Genomic DNA, 18,552 nt, shown 5'->3' on the forward strand with positions numbered 1-18,552 from the left:
GAGTTTAAACTCTGCTTAGTATTATATATTTATATCTCAGTATTATATTTATATCTATCTCTATTAAACCCCATGTCAATTTGTGGCTGAGGCAAAACTCCGTTTACTGAAAACTTTTGGGTTAAAATGTCAGGTATGAGAAGGGAAAGTTGGGGAAAGGGCTGACCTTTTTGAGGTACTTTTCTTCATCTGGGTTCCCCTTTCCTGGATGCCTGTAGAGCCAATGACTCCCCTGGACATCTCTTCTCTGATACAGCTCAGGCTTTACTTTGCTTCATCCAACCTCCCCAGTCCAGAGGCTCAGAATCTCTTCCCTCCATTCTGAGATAGCGGACCCTTTTATACAAATTACTTAAAGCACCACCCAGTCTTGCACACAACCAGAACAAGCTTACTAGCCAGTCAACTGTTCTCATCTAGTCAAGGCACCAGAGGAAAAAGGGGTTGGTTCAACCTCATCCTGATGTAAGGAAAAACCTTCTGGTTAGAGTGAACTAAACGGTGAGGGGGATGCTCAGGCATTCCTTTCTACTGCAGGTCTTCAGCTGAGGCGGATTTCATTCAATTGGATATGATAGAAAGGACTCCCCTTCAGGTATGGGCTAGAACAGACACTCTGGGGCCACTTCAGATCGGAGAGAGGAGGAGGAGGAGGAGAAGAAATAGAGGTTGGCAGGATATGCTTCAGCAGGTTGGTCTTTGGGTAAAATTCCCCGGGGGTAGGAGGAGGAGACAGCACTCACGAGACTCAAGAAGCACAGATCTTTAGAGGGTAATCTCATGAAAATGAATGTGCTAGGTATTAACCACCTTGTATTCTGGTTTTCAGAGCAAGACAAATTCCTCTTGATTTTGTTATTTTAAAATGGAGAAATATGAGAACCTAGGCCTGGTTGGTGAAGGAAGCTATGGAGCAGTGAGGAAATGTAGGAATAAAGACAATGGAAGAATAGTGGCCATCAAAAAATTCCTGGAGATTGAAGATGATAAAATAGTTAAAAAGATTGTCACACGAGAAATCAAGCTGTTGAAGGTCAGTGAACATGTATTTGTCAATGCAGAAATAGAGGCAAGACATGTTTATCGATAAAGTCCTGTTTTCAAGAAGAGGTTCTTCTTGTTCCAGCAGCTCTTGTGTAAGATTAAGTCAATTTAAGTTTCAATTTTGAAAAAAATACATAGTTTATCCAAATGCCATGTATACATATGAATAATTTGCTAAATTAAGTTTTTTAAAAATCATAAACCCGGGGACAGCTAGATGGTGCAGTGGATAGAGCACTGGCCTTGGAGTCAGGATACCTGAGTTCAAATCTGGCCTCAGACATTTAACACTTACTAGCTGTGTGGACCCTGGGCAAGTCACTTAACCCCAATTGCCTCACTAAAAAAACCCAAAAAAACAAACAAACAAAAAAAATCATAAACCCAAGGAGGAGAAATAAGGGAACAGATAGTCATTGTTTTGGTAAACCCAAAACCTTTTGGGCAGGCTGTGGACCTTGGGGTGTTCAGGATTTCACTGAAGAAAGGGATAGAGAACATATACAAATATATAGCCCAAACTTTTGAGATAAACAAAATTGTTGGTGTCACTTTTAGTCTATTAGAAAAGGAAAACTATAGGAACTTTCCTGAGATTCTGTTGTTTGTTTATATTTTGTGTTAAAATAATAAAAATAGCCCAGAAATTTTAAAATGTCTTTTAAATGAATTTATGAAAGATATTTTTGTTTTGATAGTTTTTCATCGATTATGGGTAATAGTTCTTATGGGTGAGACTGTAAGAAGGCATGTGTGAGTTGGGCTTTTAAAACCATTTCATTTTATTTTAATTTAAAAATCCAAAGAAGCAAGATTTCTCAATTAAAAAAATTAAATGTATTATTCTCTAAATGAGCCAGTTCCCAAGCTTTTTTCAAGACTGAATTCTTTTGGACATTGGATTAGCTTGGAATTCTTTTCCTCTGGATTCTGTGCCTCTTCCATGTGGTCTTAGGCTGGGCTTTCCTGGGAGATATCAGTCTAGTTTTTTTGAGGGGGAGAGAGGGGCACAGGAGGTCAGGAGGAAATGAGACATTAAAATAGCTCGATTACAGAATTTCAAGGGAAATGTGTTAATAATGACGGCAAATTAATTAGAAATTTAAGATGATTTGCTGGGAGAATGAGTCTCTTACTTTCCCTGAATTGAATTCTTTATCCTCCCCAAACGCCCTCCCCCAAATAAATCTTTACTTGCTATGGGTAAGTAGGTAAGTGTGTATATGTATATATATATATATGTATATTTTTGGTAAAGCTGACTGATTGCTATTAGTATGTAACCTCCTTCCCTAAAGGTTTTTTCCTACCCTTAACTCATTCCAGTGTTTCATTGCCCTTATAAAAGAAAGTCCTCCTAACGTTTAATGCAGCTGTGAGATGTTGTGGTTAAACATTGACTGGATTAAAATGGAGCATAGCGGGCTTTTGGTATCACATTCTGCCCCTGAACCACTCTTGACTGTTATTTACCTGTGCAAAAACCTATATCAATCTGTAATAAAATCTAAACCTTGATTTTAAACATTTATGGATGCCAGTATTTCTATGACCATGTTCTCCCCTTTAAAATAGAGAATAAATTGGTAAAACCGACTGGCAGAAATAGGCCACCAGAGTAACCCCAGAGTGTGCGCCATTTGTCATTCATAGTGCTGTGCTTTCTGAGAGTAATGACACTCTTTTCATAAGCTGCCCTCAGAACCCTATATTGGTCCTTGCATTTGATAGAATACAACTGCCTTTAGGGTTATGTTCATCACTCCCTGTCGTATTAGAGATGTTCTCCAGGTTGTATTTTCTTTGCCTTTATTCCAGGTACCTACAGATTTCCTATTTCCCCTTTCTTTTTCTGAATTCCTCATATCTGTTTTCATCTTATGGCACAGTAATATTTCACTACATCTGGTACCACAGTATATGCAGTCTTTCTCTAATTGTGGATATTCATTTATTTCCAGGTAAACTTTTGTTTTAAAACAATGAAATGATTTTGGAAGAGAAATACGACCATTGTTTCCATTTTTTTTTTGACATTGTCAAGAAGCTAAGGTACTTTATATGGATGCTATAGATTAGCATAAGGCAGAAGCATCCTAGAAGATGGGGAAAGATTTGGCTCTGGAGTCAGTCTGGGTTCAGATGCTTTCTCTGATGTTTTATTACCTGTGTGACCTTGAGTAAGTCCCTTAGATCCCTGGGCCAGTTTCCTCACTTTTACTGAGTCAGTTGTATTGGATGGTTCCTGATTTCACTAATAGTAGACAGTTGGAAAGAAGTGATTTTTTAAAAAGAGGGTTTGTTTTAAACCTTCCAGGCTTAGAAGAAATACAAGCAATAGCTTGATTTGTTAGCTTAATCTGCCTTCTTCAGCCATGAAAGTACAAATAAGTGAGTCCAAAGGCCTTCAAACCAAGGGCATTTAATATGAGGATTAGAATTTTAATAGAAATAGAATTTTAAAACAAAATAGAAAAGGCATTTCTGGATGGGACTTTAACAAAGAAATAAATGCAGATTATGAGACAACACAGTGAGAGCTCTTTGTATGATTTGTAAAAGGAATAATTGGATAGCATTTGCTGAACCCTAGACTTGGAAGCCTGAAGACCTGCCATTGAATTCAGCCTCTGATGGTTACTATGGGAATACTGAGGCCTGCTATACATGACCTCGCAAAAACTTTAAAGTGTCACGTAAATGTTATATATTATTCTTTGAGAAGGGCACAATGACTCACATTTACACTGTGCTCCAAGATTTAATCACATACTTTCCTTACTTTGTCAAGTAAATTGTGCAAGTATATTTTTTACAAGCAAGAAAACCGAGGCCCACTGAGGTTAAATCACTTGCCCACAGTCCCACAACTAGTACAACTTTCTGAGCTTGGAATCAAAGTCCTTTAAGGCTCAGATCAGTGGAATTTATACTCTACCACACTGTGTCCTGAAGGTGGCACGGCACAGGGCTTGGAGGGCCGGCCTTAGAGTCAGAAAGCCCCGGCTTCAAGGCTTGTCTCTGATATGTGTTAGTTCTGGGACCATGGGAAAGTCAATTAATCTCAAAAGTAACTCTCAGGCTACTTTCAGGTAAGACCTAGGTAACTCTCCAAATCTACAGATGACAGATTGCTACCTGGGAATTCCCACCACCAATGACGCAAGGACAAAAATGCTGAAATCACATTCTAAATGTTCTCCATTGACTTAATCTGGCTTGTGTAGAGCAGGGCTTCTTAAACTTTTCCCACTAGTGATCCCTTTCCAATCAAGAAATTTTTACATGACTCCAGGTATATAAAATAGGTATCTATAACCTTTTACTGTTGCCAAATTTTTCATGACCCCTACATTCAGTTACCCGACCCCATATGGGGTGGCAGCCCACAGGTTAAGAAGCTTTGGTGTAGAAGGTGAGGCCTAATTACCTTCCACAGGGCTTGGTGATGTTCTCGGGCTGGGTACAACTGGCACGACACCATCCAAATAGGACAGCTGGAGAGCTCATCACCTGCAGGGACTCTGCCTCCACCTTGGTCCTTCTGCTGCATCTCCTCTGTCAGGGTGGTGAACACCTCTGGCGCGCATCCATCTCCCTGTTTTAGGCCCCAATAAATACCTATGATTGTCATTTAATGAGATTATTTCTGTTGCTAGATCTTAGAAAAAAACCTGGGGCAGCTAGGTGGCTCAGTGGATAAAGCACAGGCCCTGGATTCAGGAGTACCTGAGTTCAAATCTGGCCTCAGACACTTACACACTTACTAGCTGTGTGACCCTGGGCAAGCCACTTAACCCCAATTGCCTCACACACAAAATCCTGCTTCATCTATTTATTAGCTGTGTGACCCTGGGAATGTTGCTTAACCGCTTTCAGTTTCCTCAGTTAAATGGGGTAAGAGTAGCAACTGCTTCTCAAGATTAGTTTATTTTTTTCTTCTGCTTATCCCCTCAATTTCTTTTTGTTGGCTCATAGCTGTGGCTAGTATTTATAGTATTATATGAAATTAAAACATTGACCAAATTATAAAGTGGTGACAATGGAGTCCTATCAGAAAGTTTTTTAGTGTTTCTCTGTTATTGATATTGCTCACTCTTAATTTAAAATAAACTTCTATTTGCCATATTAAGGAATGGTCCATTTATTCATGTGATTTCTACTGGCTTTAAAAAAATGTGAGTATTGTATTATTATTATTTTTGCAGGTCAATGAGGGTTAAGTGCTTTGCTCAGGGTCACACAGCTAATGTCAAGTGTCTGAGGCTGGATTTGAACTCAGGCCCTCCTGAATCCAAGGCTGGTGCTTTATCCACTGCGCCACCTAGCTGCCCCCTTGTATTTTGTTAAATGCCTTTCTCTTAAGGACTAATTTGGCTGCATCTCTGAAATTTTGGCATGTTGTCTTATGTTTGTCATTTTCTTTGATGAAGTGATCTATTATTTCTGGGTTTTGTAGTCTCTATGTTCAAATCAGTTATTCAAATGTCCTCTAATGCTGAATTTTGTTATATTACGGGCAGGAAAGGGTGTATTGAATATTTCTGCTTTTTGTCATTTGTTTATGAGGTTTTTATTGCCGCAGCATTTGCTCAGTTTTTATCAAGGTGCCAAGCCCAGCTGAGAAAATTAATAGAATTGGTTGGTATTGTTTTGTAGTGAATAGTTTATTGAGTTTAGTTTTCCTAATATTGAATTAATCTTGTATTCATGATATAAATCCAACATAGTCATTTGAATATTTAAAAATATATCCCCCTGGTATATTTGCTTATATTTTATTTGATCTTTACATATATATCAGAAATATGTATAATTTTCTTTTTCTGACATTTCTATTTGGTGTAGTATCATGTGTCTGAATGAAGTTTAATAGGGTCCTGTCTTTTCCTATTTTGCAAACAATTTAAGTAAATTTGGAATTAGCTTTTCTTTGAATTTTTGATAAAATTCACATGTAAATCCATTTAGTTTTGGGATTGTTCTATGGCTGTTGTACGGTTGGTTAGAGTGGCGGCACATGTCAGGCTTTGGGCTAGTTATGTATTTGGAATATAAAGATTAAAAAATGAAACAATCTCTAGTTGCAACAGTTTAAATTCTAACAAGGGAGGGAAAAAAAGGATATGTTATATACATTCATGTATATATATGTATGTAAATAAAATAAATGTAAAGCTAAAAAGTACAAATATATATGAAATAGTGAATACAAGATAGTTTGGATGGGAAGACATTGTCTGTTAGACGACGGGGAAAGGCTTCCAGCAGAAAATGGTGCTTGAGTTAGATCTTTTTTTAATTTAATCTAAAAAAAGTTTTATTTATGCCTTTTCTTTCTACAACATAGTTGTTTCTAATGAAACCATCGCCGCTGTGCTCCAACCAGAAATTTGTCTTGTATCCAAGATAAACAGTAAAGTAAATATAATTAATTAACAGTGATTTCAATCCACAATGTAACATTCTGCCCAAGTAGTCCCGTGCCTCTGGAGCCATTCTTCATTTGTTTGCCTTTCTTTCCATGTTGAATTACATCTTAAAGGAGGAAAGACTTTATATTAGTCAGAGGAAAGAAAGGATGCCTTCTAGGCCAGTATAAAGGTATGTGTGGAGAACAGAGAGAAGTCCAGTCACTAGAGAACAGAGAGAATGGCCAGTCTTCTTCCACAAAAGGAGCAGGGTGGGCTACCTACATGATCCCTAAGGTCCCTTGAAGGCCCTACATCTGTGATCCAATGAACATACAGGGTATCCACTGGATACTTATATTAGACATCCAGCATAGTTCATTGTTGTGCTATTCCTTCTCTTTGTACCAGGGTGCAAAGACAGACTTTAATTTGCCGGGCTCTCTGTTTGCGGTTTTAGAATGTATCAAAGAACTGAAATTGCTCATTCTTCCTCACCCCTGACCACACATAACATTTTAAAATCCTTCAGGTCTTTTTTTTTAGAAGAACCCCTGTATATAAACCCCTATAAAATGTCCTAAAACAAGAAATATGAATTCATATAATGATTCTATTGACTGTACAAAATAAATTTTAAGACACAAGGTTGTTGACTCTGCAAATACATTTTAAAAAATTTTGAGTTTGTGCACAATTTTAAATTTTCATACATAATTACACTTGCTTATAATATGTACCTGACAATATTTTACAGGAGTATAAGCCCATGAATAAGCTGCCATATATATTTTTGTATATATGTTTTATGTGTAATAATAATCATGTATAACTGATTTACATTTGCTTTGCAACTATTAACATTTAAATAAATTAATTTCAATGTATTATATGTTAACCTTTCAGTCATTTCCTCGAATCCTCTGTAATTCTGTTTGTTCATTCTTTCCCATTAATTTTTCCTTTCATATGGTTGTAGTTAGTATATGGGGCAGCTAGGTAGTGCAGTGGATGGAGCACTGGACCTGGAGTCAGGAATACCTGAATTCAAATTTGACCTCAGATACTTACTGTGTGATCCTGGGCAAGTCACTTAACCTTATTTGCCTCAGTTTCCTCATCTGTAAAATGAGCAGGAGAAAGAAATGGCAAACGACTCTAGTATCTTTGCCAAGAAAACCCCAAGTGGGGTCACAAAGAGTCAGATGTGACTGAAAACAACTAAACAGTAACAAAAATTAGTCCATACTTTTAGCTTTCTTTTTTTCATTTTGCATTATTTCATAAGTCTTTAATTTTTCTTTATATTCCTCAAACTGGTGGATCTTAATTCTATTATAGCATGTTATTATGTTAATGCACTATACTATTTATTTATTCATTCCTCTGTCATGGGACATTTAGGTTGCTTCCAGGTGTTTTACGTTTCAAATATCGCTGCTGTGAACATCTTGGAACAAACAATTCCTCTCTCACTCTCTCTCTCTCTCTCTCTCTCTCTCTCTCTCTCTCTCTCTCTCTCTCTCTCAATAACACTTTCCATGTATGTTGCCAAAAATAGATGGGGTTAGAGAGGCTGACTGTGTGTAGGTTTTACTATGAACTGACAAGTTGCTTCCTGAAAAGATTCTGTATTGACAGTTCACCAAAGAATGTGGGCCTTTATACCCACAAGCCCGCCAGCACTGAGTTTCATTGTTTTACATTATTTTTGTCAGTTTGGTGGTATCTCAGAGTTGTTTTAAGTTGCATCTCTTTGATTGTTAGGTGGGTTGAGTGTTTTTTCATGAGATTATGAACCACCTACATTTATTCTTTTGAAAATTCTTAACTTCCTTTGGATATTTACCTTTTATTTAGAAGTTACCTTTGTAAATTTTTAACAGCTAGTTTATATATTTTAGATTAAGAAATTTTTTTGTGTCATGGTTGCATAAAATATTTATTTCAAATTGTTTTGTCTTCACAATTTTTTCTCATTTCTTCATATTTATTGTTTCTTAAGACAATACTATTCAAATATCACCATTTGTTCAGCCATTCCTCAATTGATGGGTATCCACTTTTCTTCCAGGTGTTTTTTTTTTTTTAATTTCATAGGCAGAGGGAACTCCTTCCTGATGGAAAAACTGCCTTTGACAATTCTGTTTAGCACAAGCTTCACAGCATAGAGAGATGCCTGAGGCAGAGATTGTTAGTGACTGATGACTCAGCCTCACTTAGATAGTACATCAAAGCCAGGACTTGAACCCAGTTTTGCCTCTAAGGTCTGTCTTATTCTGCCTTTCTCCCACTGCTTTCTTTTCACCAAAAATGCTCCTAGGAATATTTTTGTATCTATGTCTTTTCCTTTGTTTTTTACCTTCTTGTACAAATTAAACCCAAGTTGGTAACCTCAGGCAGAATGCTTCTCACAACTTTCAATCGTGGATTCAATTTTTTCTTTCTTTTTTTTAATTAAATTTTTATTTTTAATTTTCCTCAATTACATGTAAAGATATTTTCTGAGTTCCACATTTTTCTCCCACCCTCTGTTCCCTCTCCCCTCCTAAGGCCATCAAGTAATTTGATATAGGTTATATATTACTATCATATTAAACATATTTCCACATTAATCAGAACAAAATGAAGAAAAAAACACAAGAAAGAATAAACAAAAACAATAACAAAAAAGCAACAGCAAAAGTGAAAATAGTATGCTTAAGTCTGCATTCAGACTCCACAGTTCTTTTTCTGAATGTGGAGAACATTGTCCACCACGAGTCTTTTGGCATTGTATTGCTAAGAGTTAAGTCTCTCACAGTTGATCATCACAAAATGTTGATACTGTGTACAATCTTCTTGGTTCTGCTCATCTCACTCATCATCAGATCATGCAAGTCCTTCTAGGTTTCTCTGAAATCCGCCTGCTCATTGTTTCTTACAGCACAATAGTATTCCATTACATTCATAAACCGCAACTTCTTTAGCCATTCCCCAATTGATGGGCAGCCCCTCAATTTCCAATTCTTTGCCACCACAAAAAGAGTAGCTATGAATCTTTTTGTACATGTGGGTCCTTTTCCCTTTTTTATGATCTCTTTGGGATATAGACCTAACAGTGGTATTGGTGGGTCAAAGAGTATGCACAGCTTTATAGCCCTTTGGGCATAGTCCCAAATTGCTCTCCAAAATGTTTGGATCAGTTCACAGCTCCACCAACAATGCATTGGTGTTCATGGATTCAATTTTCAACTCTTTTCAAAAGATTCTTAGATCTATTGATCCAGCCCTAACTTCTTTTCTGCTTGTGGACATCTTGGATCAGATGCCCCACAAACATCTTCAACCCAGCATGTCTAAAATGGCATTCACCCTTCCTCCCGAATCCTCCCCTTCTCTGCACTTATCCATTACTGTAGAGAGTACCTCCAGTCTTGAGTCACCCTGGCTTGAAACTTCAGTGTCAACTTCCCTACGCATCCCTTTTAATTCATTACTCTAGAATATATATGTATATATGCATATATGTATACATATATTGTGGTAAAAAACGGAAATTTTAGCTGAATCATTTGAGAGTTGAGTGCATGCTACTAAAGCAGCTTTTGAAGGACCGCCCTTTTGGGGAGGAGACCGCGATGAATGGCCGTGTGCCTGCTGCTGCCCTGAGAGCTGGCCAAGCACGCTGTGTCTGAGGGCACCAACTTCTGGGATGGCAGTTTAAAAACTGAGGGTGGAACAGAAGTTGGTCTCTCTCTCTCTCTCTCTGGTATTTCAGCTTAGCCGTGGTGGCGCATGCTTGGTTTTTGATGCTGGTTCTCGGCCTGGCAGGCAGTTTTGGGATTTGGTGAGTTTTATAAAGAAATATAGACTAAGCTTAGATCTAAGATTATTCATTTGTATTTCTACTTTCCTATTTCCCTAATTGGTATCACCTTTTGTTGTCTAATTAATTCACTAACAATAAAAACTAATCCCTCACTGATTTAAGCTCAGAGGCTTCTTTTTCTTAGTGGTCTGGGAGATATATAAGGGAAAAGTTAAAGGGGGAGTTTAATGCTCCTATATCCAATTTTAAATCTCACAATATTTATATATGTTTTTGTGTGTATGAAATTATAAATTTTTTTTAAAGAATATATTGCATTTGATATGAGAGGGGCAAAACTGCCCTCCTTCTATGTCCCCTTCTGAACGTCTTTTTTAGTTTCTTCTGTATATTTTTAAAAAATGCTTCATTGACATTTTTATGTTTCTTTTTTTACTATCACTGTCACTAGCCACCAACTCCTCTATCCCCCTCAAGCAGAAGCCTTCCCATATAATAAATAAGTATAATTAAGCAAAAAAAAATCAGCATATTGGCTATATATGAAAACATATCTCACATTGTATCTGTAGCAGATTACTTCTCTGCCAGGAGGGAGGAAGCATGCTTAAACATTTTATTATCCATCATCATTATTATTATCATCAGTTTTCAACCACTGCCTTGGTTGAAGTTCTGAGTCTTTCGAAGTCCTTTTACTTTATGTTCCTGTAGTTACTGTGCCGATGATTCTCCTGGTTCTGCTCACTATTCTGTATCAGTTCATATCAATTTTCTCAGGTTTCTTTGAATCCATCCTATCTTCCATTTGCATACAATGCCACACCTCGGTGCATTTCACAATGGTGCTCAGGACAATGCATTATTACACTTACTGACTTGATAACCCAAACATACCATTGACTTTTCTCATGCTATGCTTCTGATTTAGATTATACACAGACATATAAAGCCAGAGAACATACTGATCTCTGAGTCTGGAGTGGTGAAGCTGTGTGACTTTGGATTTGCTCACATGCTGAGGGCACCTGGGGAAGTGTACACTGATTATGTGACAACTTGGTGGTACAGGGCTCCAGAACTTTTTTTTAGAGACATAAAGTATGGCAAGTAAGAAATCATGAAGTACTTGGGGAGACTTTTAACTGTCCTCCTGGGGAAGGTCATGGGTGGCTAGTCCAATAAATTACCTTCCAAGCACTAAAAAGTTTTTACTGAGGGCAAGGAAAAATCATTAAGAAATGTCTTTGCATTTACACCACTTTATCTTTTTTTTTTTTTGGTGAAGCAATTGGGGTTAAGTGACTTGCCCAGGGTCACATAGCTAGTAAGTGTCAAGTGTCTGAGGCCGGATTTGAACTCAGGTCCTCCTGACTCCAGGGCTGGTGCTCTATCCACTGTGCCACCTAGCTGCCCCACACAACTTTATCTTTAAGCAATTAAAATTACTTTAGTAAATTATTCCTAAGAGTAATTTGTGAGGCAAATTAATAACACTGACTTCTTTTTACATATAGTAAAATGCCAACTAAATAACTTGCCTGTTTCTTATGATATTTTACTGTGTGATCCTGGGAAAGTCACTTCAACTATGTTTGTCTCAGTTTCCTCATCTGTAAAATGGAGATAATAGCACCTACCACATAGGGTTGTGAGGATCAAATGAGATAATAATTATAAAGAGTTTAGCATACTGCTTACTATAGCACATAGTAAGCACTTTATAAATATATTATTATTATTGTCATTTTTCCCCCTAATTGTTTTTGGGTTTGACCAGGGCCTTAAAAGAACCAAGCAGGCAGGCAGTAACCTATGAAAGCTTTGCAAAATGTCGTTTGTTGCTTGGATTTTATTTCTTTGTATTTGGAGCACTATTAACCTCCAGACCCAATAATTACCGGGGTGGGGGGGTAAGGTTGGTGGGGCTGGGCTCTCAGTAAAGACTATTAGGGACTTTAAATTTTTTTTGTGTGTGTGTGAGGCATTTGGGGTTAAGTGACTTGCCAAGGGTGATACAGCTAGTAAGTGTCAAGTGTCTGAGGTCAGATTTGAACTCAGGTCCTCCTGACTCCAGGGCTGGTGCTCTATCCACTGCACCACCTAGCTGCCCCGCCTAATGGACTTTTGCTGGGATTCTTTATGACATGCCATTAAAAATTGTGCCACGTGGACTTTCTGGAGACTGCTTAGCACCGGACACTCAGGGAAGACGTTTGAAAAGACAATATTGAGCTCCCTTAGGTCTTCTGAGGAAATTTTCCAGAACTGGGGAGATGGGCAACTTTACAAGATGGATGACAAATGTTTAAATGGACACAAGTGGTGCAATGAGGGAATCTGCTGAATCTGCTGAATAGGGACTTTTGGCAGCCACCGCCGAGAGCTTGCAGGGGATAGGCCTGTAGGGACAAACCTTGGCCACTTCTGTGTTCCAGAGCGTCTTGCTGAGGAGCGTGTGCAGCAAGAGACTCCTTGTGGAGTCCTTGGTCCTCGTGATGAGGCCGATGTGTTGGTGGTGACCAGTGATTAAGCCAGGACTCAGACATTCAATGGGATCTCCCTCTCCCTCCCTTTGGAACGTCTGTCTCAGGACCCACACAGCCTCTTCCTCAGGAGGAAGGATGGGGATTTCTCTCCTTTATCCCTTCCCCAATCTGCCAATGGCTATAGCAAATGCATATGCCCCTGAGACTCGACCTCAAGGTCCTGCCTCATGCTTCAGTCCCTAGCGCAGGTGACTGCAGAGCATTCCAGAGGGGGGGGGGTGGGGTTTCTAAGCTTGGTAGATTGAGATCTCCTGGGTCTAGGTGCTGGTTCCCAGAAGGAAGTGTGTCTGCAGCAGCTGCTGAGAGAAGATGCCCTCTGACAGTAGACGAGCCCTGCAGGCTGGACAAGCTCACTTGTTTGATATCAGCCACCCTGGAAGAGTCTGTTAAGAGGGAGGGCTTACTGTCTCATGCTGTAAGTACCAGTCAGTGCACAGATTGGGGCCTGTGGTGTTTTCAGCATTTCTTTTGTGATAGAGTAATTAGTGGTTGTCCAATCCCGGATCTCCTTTGTACATTGATTACATTTCAAAGGGTCACTGTTAATCCATTCTGGGAAATCCTAGACATGAGCCATTCACAAGCTTTGCATTTTTAGAGATTTTCTCCTGGCTCATGGACTTTCCTTGTGCCCTCTGGTTATACCCCCACCTCAGAGAGTACACCTTTAATCTCTGTGGGTCCCAAGTGACACAGTCCAAAGAGAAGAAGAGAGAGTATGTGGGAGGGGTGAGTTTCTCCTCTTAGGGTCTCCAGGGTAGGGGGCACCTCATGACGCAGTTTTCATTTGAGTTTGAGACAGCTTCCCACACTCATGAGCGTCTGGCTGCATTTGATCTCAGCAGGAAGCCAGAACTCTCTGTTCCCAGTAGGAACCAAGGCCTTTCCTCCCCCAGCCCTCCACCATGGGGTACCTCCCACAGGTGCCAGGCCAGCTGATCAAGGGGAGCTCTCCTGATCACCCTCATGGAATTATCATTAGTTATAAGGTAATGATGCTCTTATTTTTTATTATTATTATTTTTTTTAGTGAGGCATTTGGGGTTAAGTGACTTGCCCAGGGTCACACAGCTAGTACGTGTTAAGTGTCTGAGGCTGAATTTGAACTCAGGTCCTCCTGACTCCAGGGCCGGTGCTCTATCCACTGTGCCACCTAGCTGCCCTGGTAATGATGCTCTTATGATCACAGAGCCTTCTCACGAGAACAAGGGGCAATGTTATCCCAAGTTATTACAATAAAACCTTTAATTTTCTAACACTATCAGGAAAGAGGTTTCACGTGAGCTGCTTTTTCCAGATAACAGATGATATTCCTTGTAGACCTCAAAATAAGCTCCTTTTCACCATTTTTGATGGATGTTTTATGTCTCCTTTTTATATTTCCCACCCTCTTAGTCTTTTCTCTCTGCTGTTACTCCTGCTTTCTCCACACTGAAATGTGGCCTCCCTTGCTTTTAATGACATTGTTAGAGTTGAGGTTTTTAACTTTGGGTTCATAGACCCGGGAGATCCCTCCTAGGGTGAGGCCTTCTCAAAATAATATTTTTAAATATGGAAGAAAATGGTAAATTTCAGTTAGATATTAGTGAAAATGAATATGTAATTTTTTTTTTCCCATCCAAGTTCCCAGTCTCTTCTTGACCTCTTTCCACTGACCATTTGGGAGTCTGTGGACCCTAAGTTAAGAACCAGAGGTAGAATTATATTGAATGTAAAAAAAAGTGCGTTCTGAGGGCCAAAAGTATTTTCATATAAAATAAAATCTGTGGATATTAAGACAGATATTTTGGGGCTCAGGGGCCTTTTTTATTTACTTCTGTTTGGTAGTATTCAGCTGGTTAAGATTGCCTGAAGTTGAACTCTGAGTTAAGAGGGGTTTAGATAGAAAATTATTTTCTTTTTCTTTTTTTTTTTCCTTCTTTTCTTTTTTTGCAGGGCAATGAGGGTTAAGTGACTTTCTCAGGGTCACATAGCTAGTTAAGTGTCAAGTGTCTGAAGCTGGATTTGAACTCACATCCTCCTGAATCCAAGTGCTTTATCCACTGCACCACCTATCTGCTCCCTAGAAAATTATTTTCATGAGCAATTTGACTTATTAGATACAATTGTAAATAGCAAGAGTATAAAATAACAGGCAGGTTAGGTTAAATTGCAATGATTATTTAGTTAAATATATTTTTCCATCTCTTTCAGGGCTGTTGATACATGGGCCATTGGTTGTTTGTTGATTGAAATGTTCACGGGATGACCCCCTTTTCCTGGGAATTCTGATATTGATCAGCTGTATCGTATTGTGAAATGTTTAGGTAAGACTTTCTACTTGCATTTTAAATTTTACCAGAGATGGGATGTGAAAGTTGAGTTTAGTCAACAACTGATATTTTTTTCAGGTTGATTTTGATCAACCTGACACAGCATGATACAGTAGTATCCCTTTTAAATTTACCTATCTCCAAAATAAATAAACAAAGAGATGAACAGAACAAATGAATGAATGAATGAATGAATAAACAAACAAACAAACAAATAAACTCAACTATCCCTTCCCTGCTCCTTCTTTGTCTGTACAAAATGATGGGTTCTTTTGTAGTCCAGGGAAATCCCAAAGATTGACTATCAAATTCTTCATACATATATTGAATCTAGAGTATGGAACATAGCATTCAAAGTATAATTTTGGCAGGGATCTAGGTATATTTGGAAATCCATATTGGACATCTTATATCTAAGACAGAAATCCAAGTGTAAGAATTTCTTTTTAATATTGATGCTCTTTTCAGGTCAGTGTTGTGATAAAATAATGGAATTTGGCAGCCGCCCAGGGGCCCCACCTGATTGATTTAGTATTGTTTGAATTGGGTGAGAATGAGAAACTAAGTACATACTTAAGGATGATTGGATGGAGGCCACACCTGGCTGGCCCTGAGTGACAGCAAGAGACCACTCTCAACCAACCAGCTTGAAGGACTTCCCCTTTGGGGGAGGGAGAGAGGAACTAGGAAGTGGATGCTCGCTCATAGAACTCTCTTTTTGGTGAGGAGGAAAGAGCATGGTGGCTGATGGAGAACGGGGGTGGGGGGACCCTTTTAGTCATTTAGACACCGGCTTGGTGGTGAGAGATTTCATGTGGACTTCTAGGAAAGGAAATTGCTTTCTTTTTCTCTGGATATACTAAATGAGATCTGAGCTAGGATTTCCATGCTATAAGGAATCTGTTCTCAATCTCTCTTTCTTCACTAACTTATAATATATATTTTAATAAATCTTTAAAAGCCTAAACTCTTGCTGAATTTATCAGTGATTTTAGCCAGCTTCCCCCCAAGACTGGGTGGGGGGGCAGATTAGAACCCACAATTTAGATTTTTTTTTTTCTGGTGAGGCAATTGGGGTTAAGTGACTTGCCCAGGGTCAAACAGCTAGTAAGTGTTAAGTGTCTGAGGCCGGATTTGAACTCAGGTTCTCCTGACTCCAGGGCCGGTGCTCTATCCACTGTGCCACCTAGCTGCCCCCTACAATTTAGATTTTAAACAACACAGCATCATGCCATTCAAATGGAAAAAGAGAGTGATGTTGAAATATGGCCTTAGCTTTTGAGATATAAAGTCAGTAGGAAAAACATTTTTTTGACATAAGGAATTCCTGGTGAGGACAGTCCTCTACCAGGGCAGATTGGCAGTGGTTTGACAATTTATGGTACTAGAGAGTTTCCTTGAGCACAGAGAGCTTGTGACCTACCCAGGGTGACCTTGCAGAGGAAGGGCTTGAACCTGGGTCTCTTGCATCTGAGGTTAACTTCTCTTTTCAAAGGCCATGGTGCCTCTGAAATTCGTATACAGGATGAATAGGACTTCGTTTTAGGCAGCCAGTTGGGGCTATAGCGCACAGAGCGCCGGGGCCTAGAGTCAAGGAGTTTCATCTTCCTCAGTTCAAATCCAGCCTCAGACCCTTATTAGCTGTGTGACTCTGGGCAAGTCACTTAACTGTGTTTGCCCCAGTTTCTTCATCTGTAAAATGAGCTGGAGAAGGATCTGGCCAACCGCTGCAGTATCTTTGCCAAGGAAACTCCAAGGGTTCACGAGGAGTCAGACACAACTGGAAAACAACTAAAAAACCGACTTACTACTTGACAGCTAACATATGCATGACATTTGCTGATTTCACATGATTTTAGAGCCCAAACCTCACAAAACTATGTTTTTCAGTCATCTATATGCTCTCAGTCTCCTCTTCATTCCTACATTGATGAAGTGGACAGAGTGTTGGGCCTGGAGTTAGAAGGACCTGGGTTCAAATCTGGCCGCAGGTATTATTTGTGTGACCCTGGCCAAGTTAACTTCTCTGTGCCTCATCTTCCTATTTGTAAAATAAAAATAATTAATAATAATAATAACACCTATCTCTCAGGCTTGTTGTGAGGTTTAAACTGGGTAATTGTGTAAAGTGCTTTGCCAACCATAAGCCACTATATAAATACTAGCAGTTAATACTATGTGTAGTTTCTGGGAGCTGTTTTTGCTTTCAGGTAATTTAATTCCAAGATATCAGGAATTGTCCTATGAGAACCCACTCTTTGCCAGTATGAAATTGCCTAAAGCTGAAGAAGCTGAGTGTCTTGAAAGCCTATCGGAAACTCCCTGCAATGGTAATCGATATAGCAAAGGTCAGGGGCCAGCCCGCTTTGCTTGATCCTAATAGACGGCTGGAGTACATTTAGAAGGGCCTTTGACCTCTGCCAGGCCTTGGTTTTCAAAACAATCTGTGAAAATAAGTAGAAAAGGGGCAACTAGGTGGCGCAGTGGATGGAGCACTGGCCTTGGATTCAGGAGGACCTGAGTTCAAATCCAGCCTCAGACACTTGACACTTAACTGGCTGTGTGACCCTGGGCAAATCACTTGACCCTCATTGCCCTGCAAAAAAAAAAAAAAAGAAATAAAGAAAAAGAAAATAAGTAGAAAAATTGTCATTAGCTTCTTTCTCCATGTGGGGAAGTGTTCTTAGCAAAGGGCCCAACTCAGGCTTTGGTGGCTTAGGAGTTACTTGTTCCTGGCCTGATACTCCCAGGTGTACAGAGGACCCTCAGAAGGTCAGCTTCATGTAGAAGAGTGTTGGAAACACACCAGAAAATACCGTTTATCCTTAAGATGCTTCTCGCTCTGGAATATTGTATGTGGTTCTGATCCCCACACCTCGAGAAAGACAGAGTGAGGAAGCTAGAGAAAGGTGATTGACAAGTTCTGAAGGCTATTGAGAAGGATAAGGGGACTTAGCTGAAAACCATCAAACTGTGGATGGCATTGGTGGGGTGACTATGCACTTGTTCACCAAGTCTGGAAATACCAGCTGGAGGGGGCACCTTAGGAATTTGGCCTCAAAAGTGAATTAGGGGGGCAGCTAGGTGGCGCAGTGGATAGTGCACTGGCTGTGGATTCAGGAAAACCTGAGTTCAAATCCAGCTTCAGGCACTTGACACTTACTATCTGTGTGACCCTGGGCAAGTCACTTAACCCCAATTGCCTCACCCTCCCCCCCCAAAAAAAAAGTGAATTAGGCACAAAACATGGATACAAGAGAAAAACTCTCAGGAGCAAGCTTATTTCCAGGAAGATAATTTTGTACTTTCCCTGTTGAGCCTTGGTTAGGAACAGAATCTGGGCCCAGTGGTCGGGGGAGTTTGATTCATTGGGCAATTCCTGAGTTCCTGTATGAGTGAGTCTAGATCTAGCCTGATATTAGTGG

The 18,552-nt window shown here is 39.4% G+C and overlaps 1 protein-coding gene across 1 annotated transcript in view; it reads left to right on the top strand.

Moving 5' to 3' along the window:
• Positions 1–865: 865 nt before the first annotated feature.
• Positions 866–18,552, top strand: part of CDKL2 (cyclin dependent kinase like 2) — a 46,150-nt gene continuing 28,463 nt past the window's right edge. Inside the window, 5 exon segments of the mRNA XM_043972355.1 lie at positions 866–1,033; positions 11,198–11,376; positions 15,009–15,121; positions 17,338–17,431; positions 17,433–17,475. Coding sequence (XP_043828290.1) covers positions 866–1,033; positions 11,198–11,376; positions 15,009–15,121; positions 17,338–17,431; positions 17,433–17,475 — 597 coding nt within the window.

This window comes from Dromiciops gliroides, chromosome 6, assembly GCF_019393635.1.
Source record: "Dromiciops gliroides isolate mDroGli1 chromosome 6, mDroGli1.pri, whole genome shotgun sequence".
Lineage (NCBI taxonomy): Eukaryota > Metazoa > Chordata > Mammalia > Microbiotheria > Microbiotheriidae > Dromiciops > Dromiciops gliroides.